Source organism: Trematomus bernacchii, unplaced genomic scaffold (assembly GCF_902827165.1).
Source record: "Trematomus bernacchii unplaced genomic scaffold, fTreBer1.1, whole genome shotgun sequence".
Classification (NCBI taxonomy): domain Eukaryota; kingdom Metazoa; phylum Chordata; class Actinopteri; order Perciformes; family Nototheniidae; genus Trematomus; species Trematomus bernacchii.
In genome coordinates, this window is record NW_022987739.1 from 6,419,968 (window position 1) to 6,436,913 (window position 16,946).

Genomic DNA, 16,946 nt, shown 5'->3' on the forward strand with positions numbered 1-16,946 from the left:
CTCTCCTACAACTTTTACACAGACTTTTATTGTTTGAGACAGAAACACAAAACATTTCCATACAGACATTCAATGAATGAATAAGAGCACTGCTTTACTGCAGCACCAGTAAACAATACTTGGCAAATGCATTACAACTGCAGTAGAATGGTCTGATTCATCAGCCAGTATCTGGCCACAACAACAAATAAATGACTCTTTTCTTCATTAAATGTTTCTTTAACCACACATCTTAAAAGGAGTGTCTTAGAAAAGGATTGTTAAAATACTGTTACGTACCGCTCTGTGCCAGTTTCTGTTTCCTGGAAGGTCTTTTATTGCTTAATAATGACTAGTGAGATGTCTTGGTAGATGAGCTGGATAGTGTCAATAATCACTTTCACAGTCCCAGCCTCCAAATCCACACCCCACTGAACATCTAACCTGCCTATTGCCCCCCCACGGCTCCGCTCTATGGTCCGGGATCTTGGTGGGGGGTGTCTGGATACTGAAATATTTAACAGCTTGACACCAAGCCTGGCACAGTGAGACTCATGTCGGGCATAAAGGGACTTTGGACTGTTTTAACTGGTTTGTGGGTATTCAAATACGTGTTGGTGCCTGAATAATGTTTATAGATTTTGTATTCCTCTTTGTCTTCACTTCACCTGCATTACCAGGAATCAAAACCCCATCCCTCATCAGGTTACTCCTGGATGGAAGAGTGCATTATCTCAAGAAGAAAAAAGTCCATTAAAAATCCATTACTCTGCTACACTGAAGGGTGTAGCTTACATTTAGTACAAAAACAACAGGGCTTTAAAGCGGACTATGAATCTTGATACATTACTGTACATCAGGTAGTGATCAAAGCCTGTCAAAGTGCATTTTCACAAGTTAAAGTTATTTATGATATAACAAATGGATTAATAAAAAATTACCAACTTGAGGAAGTATAAGTATACTGTGGTCTCTGTTTTTGCTACTCAAATGCAGATTTTCTAATGGATGCCACTGTAATTATGGTAAGAGAGGAATGTCCTGCAGACCCAAACTTCAACAAAACCGTGCCTATCCCGAACAATCTGTAATCAGGAGAGCCCGAAATATAACTATTTTTAAATATTCTGACGGAAAACAAACCTTGTGGTTTAGCCAACCAATTACAGCGCTCGGTTCTCTCCTTGACTCTGGCAAGACCCATCATTTATCTCCAGTGACGTGGGTGCAGCGGGTGTGGCAACATTGAAAGTTTCATATCCTAAGGGGAATGACTGATTTCAAAACTGTGGGCAAAGGGTTTACTCAGTCAGCCTTACAGTAGGAAAGAAAGCTGAATACAATAAATGTGACTGTTCAGGCACAAAGATATCCACCAGCATGAAAACTGTTTCTCTCACAAAGAATCACAAACAGCTGCCCGCCTCTTCAGTGTGTTCCCAGCATCCAACCAGTCTGAGCATGTGTGAGCTAAAGGGGATTAACTAACAAACTTGAGCTTTTTGTGGTTTGTTTCAGAACAATGTGGTAGAAGGAGCCTGGGTGTGCCACAGGGGACAGGACAGTTTAACGAATACAGTATATTAGAGGAAAAAAAAGTCCCTTAAAACTTCTGGTATTCTCACAAATAACTAGTTAAAATATCATTAGAGAATTCCCCTTATTAATAGAAAGTCTCCACATTATAATACACTATGCATTACTTATATCGAGGCAGGTCTATTGAAGGTATACAATTAAACTTTTCGGTGTTAAAATGTCTAAAAACGACATGCCCTCTTTTTATTATGTTTAGTCGTGTACCTATAGAATTCAAAATGTTTCCTAAAATGTTGAAAATAACAAGAGAAATCTTCCATTGTAATAAAGGTAACGGCATTTAATAAAGTCTCCTGTATTGGCATTGTATCACCATTGTGCAAAATCAGCGTTGTAGCAACCAGATGGTGTCATAAATAGTATCCAGTTTTAAGCGGCAGTTTTTTACTTGCACACAATCGTAGATGCATTTAATACCTTTATATTTATATAGGATGAATGCTTTTAGTCATTGGACATCTTGATCTTAAGTTATCCGAGGGCTTAACTTAACAAACATTAATAGCGAATACAATTAAATGTAGAATAATGACGCTTGAAGCCCCTCTAGTATGACTATCTATAGTCTGCCTAGCATCGGAGATACAATGATTTTAACGTGAAACTGATGTGTGTTCTTACAAGTTTACACCACCTGGTCTATTTGCTTTGTCAAGTCATCCTAATTATGAGAAGCTGTCTGCAAGGATGGTGAAGACTCCCCTGATCCTAAGTTACGTAACTACACCACCAAACTCCGTGTTTGTTTGGATTGAGAGACCCACAACAGCAGAAAAGTACATATTGTGTGTTTAAGCAATAACACTAAATAGGATGACTTAATTACTTGTTATTATTTGTGTGTGCCTCTGTTTGATGCCAAGTCTGCTGTTTGCTGTTCTTTGTTTCCTTACCCTTGAGACCACAAAGGAAATGAGCCATATGGCAGTTTCTGTTACCCTGAATACTTCTATTTTTTTAGTTTTGGGTTTCAGAATAGAGGTTAAAACTCCTTATTGTACTGATAGTATCAATTTAAAAGAAATAACTCATATCGGGTAGTGTATTGGAGAGCCAGAAAAAGTCTTCATGTTGCTGAATCCTTCCCAATTCAAATAACAGAACAGTCACTTTATAAAGAGGTCAGAGGTCAGCAAGACTGAGGTCTGAATCTAAATCTGGGTGTACATCTTCGTCAAGGAGATCATCGCCATCGTCGTCCTCGAGATCTGATCCGGGGCCAGCAAAGTCGCTCCGTGTGGACTGAACGCTCAGACGCACCCGCGGCTCCCGATGAAGAGCTGGCAGAGATGAAGAGTGGAGAAGGAGCAGTTACTTTGTGTGTGTGACTGACTGAGTGCCTCTTGTGGGATTAATAAGGCTGGAAGACATTCAAATGTTTTCTCATAACAAGTGTGTGCCAGTACAAGTGTGTTTCTGTGTGTGTGTGTATGCAATTGTCAAATTAGCCAGGCTCCATAGGCCCAAATCACTCTGGGAAACATTTAGAGCAGAGATAGTAATCTCTTCCGGGAACATTGACCCTCTGTTACAGTAAGTCTCAGGGGGGGGAACCACACACACACACACACACACACACACACACACACACACACACACACACACACACACACACACACACACACACACACACACACACACACACACACACACACACACACACACACACACACACACACACACACACACACACACACACACACACACACACACACACACACACACACACACACACACACACACACACACACACACACACACACACACACACACACACACACACACACACACACACACACACACACACACACACACACACACACACACACACACACACACACACACACACACACACACACACACTGTGGGAGAGGAAATGAGAGCCTTACTGCTTCATCTGCTCATAGAAACACACTGGGTCTACACTCTGGATCACAATGGTGCCGCAAATCTAGATCCATTTACTCAATTCTGCTATATCACTCATTTTGAAATGTTCTTTTTCTGTTTTCATCACGAGATATCCCCTTTTGATTTATTTAAAGAAAAAGTTTGTCATTTTGTGAAATAAGCTTATAGACATTCTTGTTGTGAGGAAGATGAGAAGAAACAGCCTTATCTTAATTCAGCATAATCACTTGAAACAGTGGGAAACAGCTAGCTCTGTCCATAGGTAACAACATCCACCTACCAGCACCTCTGAACTCAATAATGAACCTATTTCCTTTATCATTTGCCTAATTTACACATAAACTGCGTAAAGGGTAAGGGTAAAAACAACCCAGCAGTTTTACAGACAGCTGTGTGGAGGACTTATTCTTGGATGGCATCTGAGACTTCCAGGATTCCTGTCGTCACTGTGAGGCTGCGAGGCAATTAGCAGCGACTCCCGAGCAGACGTGAGAGTAATATCGATCCTCTCATCTGACTCACGGTAAGAGACAAATACGAATGTTTCCCCAACATGTCTAAGTGCTCAAACTATCTCTAGTCTGAAATGGCAAACAGCCGAGTGCTGAGTTAGATCGCCTGGGATAAATCAGAGTGAAGGTTGAGCCAGATGTGTGGGGGAGGGGAAGGAGGGGGAACTACATGTCCCATCTTGCTTGAACTGCCATCACTCTCCGTCCATCTGGTGCCCTGCACAACATTCTCTCTTGGTTGGAGCGAGTGATCGTATTGTCACGACATGTTTGAGTTAGAGGGCCGAATACGAATAATGGAAAAACCTGGAGTTGATGAGTCAGCACCAGAGTTGGGAAGTAGTGGAGTACAAATATTTTGTTACTGTACTTAAGTACATTTTTCTGGTATCAGTACATTACTCCACTACTTATTTTTCTGACAACGTTTTACTTTTACTTCTTACATTTTTAACTCAAATACCTGAACTTTCTACTTCTTACATTTTCAAACAGGCTGGTTATTTTAGTTTTAATCTGTGTTTGGTGGCGTGATCATTATTATTTAGAGTCATTGCGTGCCTATTGATTTGAACACGATCCGTGTATCCATCATTTCCTGGTCTTCTCTAAAGAAGAGGGAGCAATGAAAACTTTGTCATGTTGCCGTTGTTCAGCATGGAAACATTCATTAGCTAACAATGACATTATTGTTCTAATAATATAAAGGGAGGTCAGTTACTCTTTAAAACAGTTGGTAGTTATGGGTTCTTTTTACTTAAGTACATTTCAAAGCCCATACTTCTTTACTTTTACTTGAGTAAAGAAGTTTAGTCAGTACTTCTATTTTTACCAGAATATTTTAAACACGAGTATCTGCACTTCTACTTGAGTAAAGGATGTGTGTACTTTTGCCATCTCTGGTCAGCACACTGTTCTAAAGTACCTGTGTATGCACAATGAACCCATGTTTGGGTAATTTAGTTTTTATTCAGAAATCATTCGTCCTCACCAGGGTCTTTGTCATCGAGCCATGACAGATCATCTGAGCTGATCTCAGCCAGGCTAGGCGTCGGGCTGAAGTCCTCCGAGTCAGAGTCAGCCTCGACTCTGCCCCCCCGACCGAGGCTGCCAGGGAGCGGGAGAGGAGAAGCACCTGAATGAAATAGAAGCACATGGTTTAATATTTGTATCATGATATGTATATAGTGTGGGGGTTTGTTTTAGTTTGTTTACATGCCAAGGTTAAAATAGGGTTTGTATTTTAAACTAGTTTTGACTTTAGTTTGTTTGTTTCAGTTTTTAAGTGACTACATATTCATACAATACACATGGTGGGAGAACTGTATGAGAATGTCTGTAATGCCTAACTTTCTTGCACTACCACACTCAGAAGAAAAGGGAAGACCAGGGGCCTCATTTATAACGCCTTGCGTAGGATTGACGTGAGAAGGTTGCTTACGTAGTACAAAGCAAAAAAAATAGGTACAGACATTTTCCGACATTTTCCGATTCACAAAACATTGCGTACCGGCGAGGGAAGTGCGTACCGGCACTTCATACGCCTGTTTCCCTTTATAAATCACAATCGACTCGAAATGCGGCGCAGCTTTTGCAGGCTTTACGTAACACCCATATTTGCCTATAAATAGTCAAAGAAACGCCCATTCATTCATTCATTTTGACTGACTGCATGAAGAAGATCGCAGGAAATAACGACAGAACAGCTAAAAAAGACATCTCACACCGTGTCAGATTTTGGTTATTTTGGGGAGGTCGAGATAAATCATATTGTTTGGTGGATGCAGTTTGAACCAGAGTAGCAGCATGGAGGTCGGATCGTCACCAAAATAAATAAATAAGTGGTCCGAAAAAAGTTAATGACAAAAAAAATACACATAACCTTCCTTAGGCAGTGTGTTTGTCCCGGGGACAGGAGACACCCCCTTGATGAGAAACTGTAAGAAATGATCGGGGAATCCCTCCGGAGTGGAGTCATGACGACTGGATCTGAATTATTTTGTTGTATTTGGTAGTTTGTGTTCCAGCTGTCGATCAGCAACTATATATCCATAATCCACCAGTTAAAGGAAATACAACTAATGGGTTGTGTTATATTAGCTGTACAATTTACCACATATGGTGTTCTTAGTTTCCATTCCTCCTGTGTTTTACGAGCGACTTATCAAGTATTGGCAAATGGCATAAAACACGATTAAACGTGATAGTATATAAAACCATGCTCGTATCTACAACCTATAGAAATGCAAAACGGCGTCAGTTTAGACGTAATTCTGTCCTCCTGCTTACCGCATCATTTATGAGAAAACATTTCATAACATTAACACAACATATTCGAGGTGGTTTTAAATAACATATCCGTATTTATTTATTTCTCCAAGTTATGTTTTTGTGTGCACTGAGGAGTCTCAAACAGGCGTTTGTTTAATCATTTAAAGATTGGCTTTAATCAATGTTTGAAAATGAATTCTTCATATTTGATAAATGAGAGGTAACATTTTATTTATTTCCACATATTTCTCTCCATTCTTCCTTCTGCCAACGGTGTCGCAGTTTCTCGTCTCTCCCGTTGTTGTGCTTAGTGCGTACGCATGGGTTAGAGTTTGCGTGGAGGACCGCACATTTTCCCGTCAAGTTAGTATTTTATAAATCGCAAACATTGCGTAGAAACTGGCGTACGCCATTTTTGGAGCGTATATCCCTTTATAAATGAGGCCCCTGAGCTGAATAGCTTAGTTGAGTGGCATTTCATCTACTACATTATTTAACTTCTGTTCTTGTTATTTAGTTCAGAAATTCATGCCATTTCATGTTTTTCATCAGCGTGTTAACGTTGTTGTTTTGAAGTGTTTTAAACCAGGCCATATCTTTGCAATTTAGTCTCAGTTTTTTTAATCGGATATTGTTTTTATTTAGTTTCAGTTTACGACAATCTTTTTCATTGCTTATTTTCCTTTTAGTTGCCATTTACAATAATAATTGTAAGTTGTGTGTGTGTGTGTGTGTGTGTGTGTGTGTGTGGTGTGTGTGTGTGGTGTGTGTGTGTGTGGTGTGTGTGTGTGTGTGTGTGTGTGTGTGTGTGTGTGTGTGTGTGTGTGTGTGTGTGTGTGTGTGTGTGTGTGTGTGTGTGTGTGTGTGTGTGTGTGTGTGTGTGTGTGTGTGTGTGTAACAAGAGGAGTGAGACTTGCCCGAGGAGTGCGACAGCAAAGGTGTCGTTTGACGTTCTTTGAGGATGAGTCTCCTGAACTCTTCCTTCATTTCTGACACAGTTATTCTGTTGTTTATACATAAATAAGAGATTAATTGCAAGTTAATTCACAGACAGACGAACACACACGTGTGTACACACTCGCACACGTACCTGATCTGTCGAACCTCCTGTTGTGTGTGAGAGTACTGAGAGACAGTCTTCACCAGATCACTGCTGTGAGATCTGTAGCTGTCTGTCAGCTCCTCCAGCGTCTGAACAAAGAACACCAATGAGAGGTTCAGGATCTGAGAGAATAAAACCACACAGAGGAGCAAACACAAGCCGCGTGGTATAATGTGTGTGTGAGTGTGAGTGTGAGTGTGAGTGTGTGTGTGTGTGTGTACCTTGCAGCTGTGTTCGTACTGTCTCCTGGTCTCTCTGGCCTCTGCCTGCTGGAGGAACGCGTCCTCCCCCTGTCTCCCTGTCAGGTGCAAAGAAAGAGCAGATGATGTGAACAAGACTGTGCCTGCCTCTGCTTTTGAGCCCAGCATTGGATTTAGTCTTGCATAATCAATGCAGGGCATGATGTTGTGTGTGTGTTTGGCTCACTTAGCTGTGTTTTCAGTTGGTCCACCTCTCTCCGCAGGTGTTCCAGCTCCTCTTGGCGGAGCTTAGAGCTGAAACTGTAGGAAAAAAATGAAGTCAACAAAAGGTATCCGAACCAAATCTCCCTCTTTCTCAACACAAACCCAGCGAACAACAGGTAGACTAAATACCTTAAACAAATGATAATATAATAGAAACAATCAACAACGACCAAATAAGTGTTTTGTCTCCTACAGTGGGGATCAAACTGTCATTTATTTTCTGTCATACCTGAAATGAAAATGTCCTAGCAGCAAACCGAGGTGTAGACATTTTCATTTCAATCTTGAGCTGCACCTATCATCACTTTGCTACGCAGTTACACCCCTCCAGCTCCACCCATAATGCACCTCTCCTCCAGGTTGCCTAGCGACGTGGCTCTGGTGATGTGTCCCCGCAGACTGCTCAGCTCACGCCCCACCTCCCTCCTCCACTGCTCCATCCTCCTCTCGGCTCCTGGACTGTGATCACTCCTCGATTCGGCCCGAGTCCTCCGCTCCTCACGCAGCTGCTGCACCTCCTCTGGAGAAGAACAGAGGGTTACTTTTAGGAAGAGATTTATTTTTCCCCCTTAGCAGCCTTGAGAACAAATCGTAATGATTTATTCATGTCTTTAATTATGGATGAACCCGTCTTTGATGAGTGCGTACTTTGCTTTTACAGACATTAGTAGTGGAGAGTGAATGAAGACGAGAGGATTAGTAGGATATTAACTGAATGACACAGTGAAAAATCATTTGTAAACATCATTATCATAATTGTACATTTATTCACTTAGCAAACTCTTTTCTACACCAACATAGATAGGAGGTACAAAACAAGCCACAGTAGATCTAGGATAGACAAAGATCAAACCTCTTTAATGAAAATAAATGAGACCTTGTCAGAGAAATGTGGTTATTTTTCTCACTTGTTAAATGAAATGTAAATCATGTTGCTTAAAGGTGGGGTAGGTAAGTTTGAGAAACCGGCTCGAGAGATACACTTTTTGTTATATTCCATGGAATGCTCTTCACATCCCGATAGCAATGAATATCTTAAGTGCTTTGACAAAAAATCCATAAAAAAATGTCATCTGTGGAAGCCGTAATACTGTAAAAAGCACGACCAATCATTTTAGCCGGCCCGGCTAAAATAACTGGATAGCCTGTCAGCCTTCCATCTCGTGCACAAACTTATCTCGTGTCCTCATTGGTCATGTGCACGTTTGTGTGTGTTGGAGGAGGGGCTCTGTAAGGAAGTGGCAGATTTTTTCCGGTTGTGTATTTTCAAATTCTAGCGCACTCGAGCTGGTTTCTCCAAAATTACCTACCCCACCTTTAATGATTCAGTGAGGCTTTTGCTACTAGTTCCACTCACGGTCTTATTATCTGAGATATACTAAATACAACTGATAGTATGCAGAAGTCTGAGCAAAAATGTATAAAAGTGTATTTAATGTAAGCTCAACAACAACACAGTTGACCCAAAGTGTTTATAAGACCCCAAGGAAAAGAGTGAAACGGATAAACAAAACAAAAAGTGACATGCAGTTAAAGGGAAATAAATGAAAGTGTGTTTAAGTTATTTAAGGACTGAGATAATTAAAACAGAAGGAGGATTAAGTTAAATTGAAAGGATTGATAATAATTTTGTGTTAGCATATTATAATAATTACTTTCAACAATAGACAGGACTCAGGTGTTGCTGTGTTTGCGGGGGGATAATGTGACCCGGTATAGAATGATGTAAGAGGTCATGGTCAGTAGGTTACCTTGTAGTGTCTGGACGTCACATTGTTGAGACTGTCTCTCCTTTTCCACGTCACGGAGTCTCTGGGTGAGAGACTCAATTGTCTTGAAACAAATTAAGAAAAACATGTTTGAATTCTGTCACTGATATCTCTAAACGCTCAGGGACCAGTTTATTAGGGACATCTGAATAATCTAGCAGAAACCAATACAAGTGTGCTGCCTTAAAATGTACTTTAGCTAGTGTTTCCTCTGTGCCAAATTTCTAACAACAGTAATGTAGTCTAGTACAACACCACTGTAAAATACAACCTCAACATTAAAAAGTCATTATATTCTCAAATTCCCAACATAGTTAACAAAAACCGAGTAGTATAAAGTTGGTCGTGCTAGATTTTATGGCACAGCCGTTGTATTAGATAGTCCAGGTGTACATAATGAAGTACCCACTGAGTATACATGCCATAATATTTGCTACTTTGTGGTAACTGTTTGATTTTGCACACTTGGATTGATTAAACAAACATTCACACACCTGGCTCTGTATCTGTAGCTGTGACTGGATGGCAGCGAGGTCTGCCCACTGAACTGTGGGACCATGAGAGGGGGAAGGCTGGCGGAGGAGGGGGGATCGAGGAGGAAGAGCAGGAGGGCCAAAATCTGAACCATGAAGCCTCTCCCTGGTTGGAAACAAATCTGTAGAGGAAGAGGCATGTCAGGTTGAGACTGTGAGAGTTCAAACCATTGTCCTTATCGCTTCAGAACTTCAGGAAGTAACACTAAATGTCCCTTTTAGTCATATAAAGAAACTGACAATAGCTAACCCACCTTCTCCTCCTTTAGCAAATTTCCCTGGTGACGTCAGTCTCTCCTGTGAACACATAAAAACACTTTAAGAGCATTAGGGAATTACCAAACGTTCTCACTCACATCTTTAATCTAGACAACTAAATAACCCTTTAAAAACAACATAGTTCTTGCTCAGGTTCCTTGACTTGGTTTGCAGGAGACAAGGCATCCATCTTGATACACATATTATAAACAACACCGACAATACACAGGCATAACAAAAATAGTCAACGATCCAATAATGTGTCATCTAAAATCTTCTATAGCTGCTGTGCAACATTGCTATAGACTTTTTCATCCATGGAGATCGCTGCTGTTGTTTTATACTGCTTTGTTTGAAACATTTTGACTATAAACCTCTGTTTAAAAAGATGAAGTTGTAAATTCACAGAGGGAAGGTTGAGTGTCGTTATTTGTACTTGAGCCAGTCATCCCTGTAACTACAAGGACCTTGGGTTAAGCCAAGACTCACCAATCAATGTAATAACAAGACAATTTAACTCGTTTCAGAGAATTTCTGTCCTAAAAACGATATGTTCTTTGCTTGTGAAGATTTATAAAAAAATGTAGTTATATATAAGAATAAGTTCTTTAGGAAGATTTAAGTTAATGAGCACAGATGTTGTCCATGAACCCTTTACTCTAACAGAAAGAAAGGCTTTTTTCACATCCTTTGCTCTTTGTCAAGTAAGTGGTAATTGTGGTTTTCTAGTGGAGCGTCACTGCCATCTACAGATCAACCCAATAATGACAATTAACAGCAGATCACAGGCTCTCTTAAGTTGAATAGGTTACTCCTTTTACTGATGCACAAAGAAAAAAGTGTCTTTTATTTCCAGCTAGGCTAGTTCATTAAGGTAATGCAATCTGAATCTACTTACCCTCATCTTTGCAACGCTGCCATCAGCCACTGACAGGATAGAACTCAGCTGAGTGTCCCAGTTCATGTCGGTATTAACCTAGAAAGAAATGCATCAAGTTGTCAATAAATGCTTCATTCATCAGCATTAGTCAGTTAATTTTGTTATCCTTGGCGCAAAAACACGACTTACATAAGTGTTGCGTGGCCTGACAGTGACATTGCAGCATCAAAAACCACAGTGGGATAGTGAGACAGTAACTTTAGACGTGTTTTGTGGCTGGGCTGTGAGGTAACAGCCTAGTAGAGATCTCTGACACTCTGATGGGGATTAGGTTACAGCAGGGGTTGACATTTTTTTGCATGTTTGCAGTGATGCTTATTAGCTGGCAAAAATGTGCAGGCTGTCTGACAATGTAAGGAGCCTACATTGATCTCCAGAATGAGTCTGAAGTGTTTTATGATGTGGACCTGGTCAAATATTCTCTATATGAGAAAAAACAACACATTTTTGCATTTCCAAAACGGATGAATCTTTCCTAGATCTGAAACTGTGTTTTAAGGAATATCTGGCTTCCCCAGGATGATCTAATCCAGATTTTAACAGTAAAGGTTTTTGATAGAGACATGATACAATTTGGTCTAGATGTGAAAATATAATGGATTATCTCCTTTTTGTCTATTTACAAAAGGGTTTTCTTCAGACAGAGTTGAGACTTCACATGTCTAACAAGGGCTTAAAAAAACAGGATCGGTTGCCCAGCAATGTGTTTTACATTTTTCTTAACTTTTCACTTAATTATTCCTAATCGTAACCTGCCAAATTTAGCCTCGTATCTTCAGGACAGTGGGGAATATTTTGCCATCTTTAAGGATACTAGAGGCAAGAAGATACTAGAGGCAATGCAAAAACGAAGGACACTTAAGCAGGGTTCCCAAAACACACCAGTCATGATAACGCGAAGGGGGCGTAGCGACTATAAAAAGCCTCTAATTTAACCGAAGCTAATTTCAGTTAGCAGGTGACTGACAGCGTTTATAACCTTGTTGTCTTGGTTGGAAAAATAATTACTAACCGTTTCTTATACACTTAGTGAGTCTTCTTCTGATTATAACATGCAAACCGGTCGCTCATAAGGCAATAGTTAATGTCAAAGGAAAACAATACAAATGTTTAGGATAGCTGGCTAGTCAGGCTAACAATACTCACAGAAAATCTTGCGACTCCACTTTTAAATCCAGGAGCCCATAACGGCGACGTGATTGCGTATGACGTAGCCGCATGTTGACTTCTGGGAATTGTAGTATATGGTGACTATTGTCTTTACCGGCAAAATAGGTAAAGAGCATCAATAGACTTTCTCAGAAACAATATACATTCTATATAATATTGTTGTCATTCCTTGTTAGAAGAGATTTTTAAAGAAAAGGCACGAGACTAGTTTTCTGACAACGGTTAATTAAAAAACATCATATCCCACAATCCAAAGCTTTGTATTGACAATCAGCAATGGCGGCTTCCACTGCCAATGTGGAAAGCAAAACAGCACTGTTGGATAACTATTTATCAAAAGTTGGATTTGAAGTTTACCCTCTGAAGGTATGTTTGCACTTGTGTATTTCTTGATAGCCGGAAGGACTTCAAAGTGGGAAAAATACAATTTAATGCATCTACCGTACTACCAGTGGCGGCGCCAGGGTATGGCTGGGGTAGGCTACAGCCATACCAAGAAATGGCTTAGCCCCACCTTAGCCCCACCATGAAAAATGATGTTAAAGTAAGCTAAATAAAGTCCGTCATCTCGCGCGGAGTAAATTGCACAGACAGCAGTTAGTAAGATTGATTTCAGTAGCCACTTGTCTGGAAATACCGAAGACTAGAAACGGTTTTGAAAACTTTTGTCACGTAGTGATCTTCTTCTCAATAAAACATCTTTGATAATGTCTTCTGGCCAATCAGAATCACGATAACGGCGTGCAGGAAGTCCCGACGGAGAATACTTTAGCGGTAGTACATCTCTATATACATCGATACAACATTACGTGAAATAAGACCCCACGGTTTGATGATTGATAGGTGTGTGGGCTGTCTTTCATTTTGACACACAGAACAATGGGGGCTATCCACCCTTATCCACAATGTAATTCACACAGCCTCTTCCCCTTTCTCTCTGAGGAGCAGCAGGTTCAGCTTTCAGAACAAAGTAACAAAAAACAAAAATGGCATTCATTTTTTTAAATATGTAGTAACAGATTTATTTATTTTTCTTCTCAAGAGAGTACCAGAATGTGTATTTTATGTTAGTATTTCAAAAAATCTCCTGGGGGAGAATCCCCCCAGACCCCCCTGTAGGGGTTGGGTTTTCAGCATGTCAACTCTTTCACCTGTGGGGAAATTGCAGGATTGGCTCCAGGTCGCCCTTTGTATTTACTACAAGACAAATGTGCCTTTTTATTTCATACAGTTCAATTTGGATTGAGACAGGGAAATAATCTAAACCTCACGCGTGGCGTTTCACTGTCAAGGGGGGCGATATAGCGTGTATGTAATTACATTGCAAATACTGACTTGAGCCCCACCACTGTATGGGTTAGCCCTACCATAGATTACCCAACACAAATACTCTGGAGCCGCCACTGCGTACTACTATACTGCCTGTGTTGTTCTCTGACTGTCCCAACATGTCCACAGGTCGGATGGTATAACTCTCTGCTTCCTCCCACCCTGCGCCTCGCTCACCCAGATGACTGCCTGGCTGTGGTGGTGCTCAGCACTCCTGCTTTGTTTGAACAAGCCTTCCTGCCCTTCATGGAGGAGAGGGGCTGCCAGGGACTGTCTGACCCCATAGACCAGTGTGTCAAACGCAGCGTCTCCTCTGCTGTGTCCCAGGTAAGTGGTGCAGCACAATTTTGACTAAAGGTATTTACTTATAAAGTTGCAGGCTGCAGCTTATTATACCTGCCCTTTGTGCATAGCATGATCTAATAGGATACACAAACAGAAACCAAGGCAAAGTTCTAAACGTCTGATACATAAAATAACCATATCTCAGTTTTATTTTATTTATAACCAACTAAAATATATATTTTTAAAGTGTTATTATTTGCCATTGCAGCAGACAAAACAAGTTTTTATGATCAGTTCAATTGGAATTTAGATATTTCCATGATCAGGTTGTGACCCCTCAATATCCCCTCCCCGTCCTGCAGTGTTTCCCAGGACAGGAAGTGGATGTGAGGTACGACTACGAGCTGTTTCCCAGCAGGAAGCCGAAGTTCTTGGCACAGACTGCGGCTCACGTATCCGGAGCAGCTTACTACTACCAACAGTCTGATGTCAAAGACCAACCCTGGGCTGAAAAAGTAACGCTATTCAATAATGAGGAATCTAAATGTTTAAGTCTTATTACACTCTTGTAGTGCAATGTTTCCATTCTTAGCTTTCCCCCTCTCTTACTCGCAGAAGATGTTCGGAGTGTGTGTGCATCCGAGGTTCGGGGGCTGGTTTGCCATCCGAGCCCTGTTGGTGTTTGGAGGTGTGACGGTGGGCTCTGAGATGGTGCAGCCTCCTCCTCCTGACTGTGTGCCGTCCAGAGAGGGCAGGATTCAGCTGCTGGAGGCCTTCAACTATCGCTGGCAGGTACAGGACCTCAGCACTGTCATCCATAATACCTGAGACACGCAACTTGAATGGACCACAGGGGAAACCAAACACTTTCATGTCAGAGATCTCCAGACCGATGGCCTTTTAGATTAGAGACCTCCAACTGTGGTTGTCTACCCGATATATGTCCGTTGTCTGTACTGTAGGTGCTGAGATGAGAATATAGATTTCAACATGATTTGTTCTATATTCTTTTATATAAGGACCTCACATTTTGCTGGATTAAAAAAAGCAAGTATTTTGTTTGAGGATAATGTGTGAAATATCTTACATGCAAGTAATTTCAGTTTTATTGACAAGCAATTATTTTATTCTGTTGATGAGTAATTTGTCTCCCTGGATTTTGGTGGAGAGATATTGTTTGTGATTCTAAGCACATTTTAGACAACAACTCTAGGGTATGTTCTAATGGGTGTTCATCCTGTTATTAACTTTATGATGAATCAAAGTTAATCAGAAATATTTTCCATCCCCAGGACTGGAGCTACAGAGACATCGTCCGCCCGGTCCAGATCTACTCTCAGAAACAAAAAGACTACTTTGCAACTCCTCCTGCTGAGCGGTTTGCTCTGCTAAAGACTTGGGGTTTCTTTTCGAGGGAAAGCGATCAACCTGATCCAACATCAGACACAGAGAGTCAGGTGACCGGACATGGCTGAAACAGCTGAAGAGTGGAAGTATTGCAGATCCTCTCTGAGAACAAACCTCCACTGCTGAGCTTGTAAGGCTTTGCTGAAAGCTTTTTAAGGTACAAGGGATACTTTTCAGGCACCTGCGCATGAACATCAACTGCTTTATGGCCTTCTTATGATGTGTTTCATCATAGTTTTCTCTACATTTGTCCACACCATTGAGAAAAGGCAGTTCCTAGCATCTGAAACAGGAACATACTTGGATCTATGAATATGTTTTGAAAATTGGTGCTGCTGGTGCAAACTGTGTGAGTTTGTTTAAAACAATTATTTTGAGATATTATTTTTTTAAAGGCACATTGTACGTGCTGGTAAATGAACCCAAAGAGAACAAACACTCCTTCTGGAATATTTACATTTGCTTATATATTGAGGCCATAAAATAAACAAAAGATGAATGTATGACTCATGGATCTTATTTTGACAAATATTATGTAAGGTTAGAGTCCCTATCTAGATTGATTTAAACTAAAATCAGGAAAACAATCACACTGAAGAAGAAAAAAGGATTGCTTCCCCATTATACAAAAAAAAAAGCAAACGTATCTTTTTTTTAATAAATACTGGTTGAATTTGTCCAGGTTTTGAGTTTTTCCTCTGAGGTTTTTAACTTCAACCCCTTATAATGTGGCCATTAACATTATTTTATTGTAACATAATGAACATTTATTCAGCAAATGACTGTCAGATTAAATAGGGGTTATGATAAAAACAGAATTCTGCTTTGATGCTTTAGAAATGTGTGAATTATACCTCCAGAACTATAACTTTATCTTATGATGTGACTCCAAAGTATTTGTGCCATCCATCTCATCTCTTTTCAGCTTCGTCCTTGTCTCCAGTTTACCTGACACTAAGCTTGATGCATTATAGATGTGAGCTGGCTCTGCCCCCCCCTCTGGTGACAGACTGACTACTTTCAACTGTGACTAACCCCTCTGTTCGTGGGTCAGCGGCCCACACAAAAATGTGACGGAGGATCTGTTATCAGAGTATTTCTTTCTTTTTTATATAATACATTTTAACAAAGCTACATTTACATAGACTAATGAAAAGCTGCCTCCAACACCCAATGAACATCTGCACTGAGAAACTCCACCAACCAGTGAGGGGGGGGGGGGGGAGTTTTTCATCTTTTATAATTGTTCTTCTTCTTCTGCAACAAAGCAGGTACTTGTGTCTATCGTCAGTTCTTCAGTAGAAACTCAGTGCAGATGAAATATCTTGTTACACCTCTAGATGTCGCTGTTCTCCAAATAACACAAAGTGTGCACTCTTGTTTCTCAGCAACATCTGCAGTTGTTCAATAAGGTGCT

The 16,946-nt window shown here is 40.6% G+C and overlaps 2 protein-coding genes across 2 annotated transcripts; one reads left to right on the plus strand and one right to left on the minus strand.

Annotated features, from left to right (window-relative positions):
* Nucleotides 1-8: 8 nt before the first annotated feature.
* LOC117496210 (BICD family-like cargo adapter 1) lies at nucleotides 9-11,503 on the minus strand. The gene is made up of 12 exons (XM_034147946.1): nucleotides 11,468-11,503; nucleotides 11,297-11,374; nucleotides 10,395-10,437; nucleotides 10,102-10,262; nucleotides 9,590-9,671; nucleotides 8,187-8,358; nucleotides 7,801-7,874; nucleotides 7,596-7,672; nucleotides 7,363-7,463; nucleotides 7,190-7,275; nucleotides 4,993-5,136; nucleotides 9-2,858 (listed from the first exon to the last, which is right to left on the minus strand). Exons 2-12 carry the CDS (start codon nucleotides 11,360-11,362, stop codon nucleotides 2,701-2,703), a joined length of 1,164 nt encoding a protein of 387 aa, XP_034003837.1. The 5' UTR covers nucleotides 11,363-11,374; nucleotides 11,468-11,503; the 3' UTR covers nucleotides 9-2,700.
* A 1,101-nt stretch (nucleotides 11,504-12,604) lies between these two features.
* mmachc (metabolism of cobalamin associated C) lies at nucleotides 12,605-16,035 on the plus strand. The gene is made up of 5 exons (XM_034147947.1): nucleotides 12,605-12,874; nucleotides 13,967-14,164; nucleotides 14,485-14,637; nucleotides 14,738-14,914; nucleotides 15,415-16,035. Exons 1-5 carry the CDS (start codon nucleotides 12,785-12,787, stop codon nucleotides 15,595-15,597), a joined length of 801 nt encoding a protein of 266 aa, XP_034003838.1. The 5' UTR covers nucleotides 12,605-12,784; the 3' UTR covers nucleotides 15,598-16,035.
* The last annotated feature ends 911 nt before the right edge of the window (nucleotides 16,036-16,946 follow it).

What these genes read in the sequence shown, in the direction of transcription:
- LOC117496210 (XM_034147946.1), bottom strand. Translation starts at nt 11,362, where the DNA reads ATGAACTGGGACACTCAGCTGAGTTCTATCCTGTCAGTGGCTGATGGC. An exon ending in AGCTACAGATACAGAGCCAG is followed by an intron (nt 9,672 to 10,101) that starts GTGTGTGAATGT and finishes ATTTGTTTCAAG; the next exon opens with ACAATTGAGTCTCTCACCCA. An exon ending in TTTGCTGTCGCACTCCTCGG is followed by an intron (nt 5,137 to 7,189) that starts GCAAGTCTCACT and finishes TATTTCATTCAG; the next exon opens with GTGCTTCTCCTCTCCCGCTC.
- mmachc (XM_034147947.1), top strand. Translation starts at nt 12,785, where the DNA reads ATGGCGGCTTCCACTGCCAATGTGGAAAGCAAAACAGCACTGTTGGAT. An exon ending in TCTCCTCTGCTGTGTCCCAG is followed by an intron (nt 14,165 to 14,484) that starts GTAAGTGGTGCA and finishes CCCGTCCTGCAG; the next exon opens with TGTTTCCCAGGACAGGAAGT. An exon ending in ACCAACCCTGGGCTGAAAAA is followed by an intron (nt 14,638 to 14,737) that starts GTAACGCTATTC and finishes TCTTACTCGCAG; the next exon opens with AAGATGTTCGGAGTGTGTGT.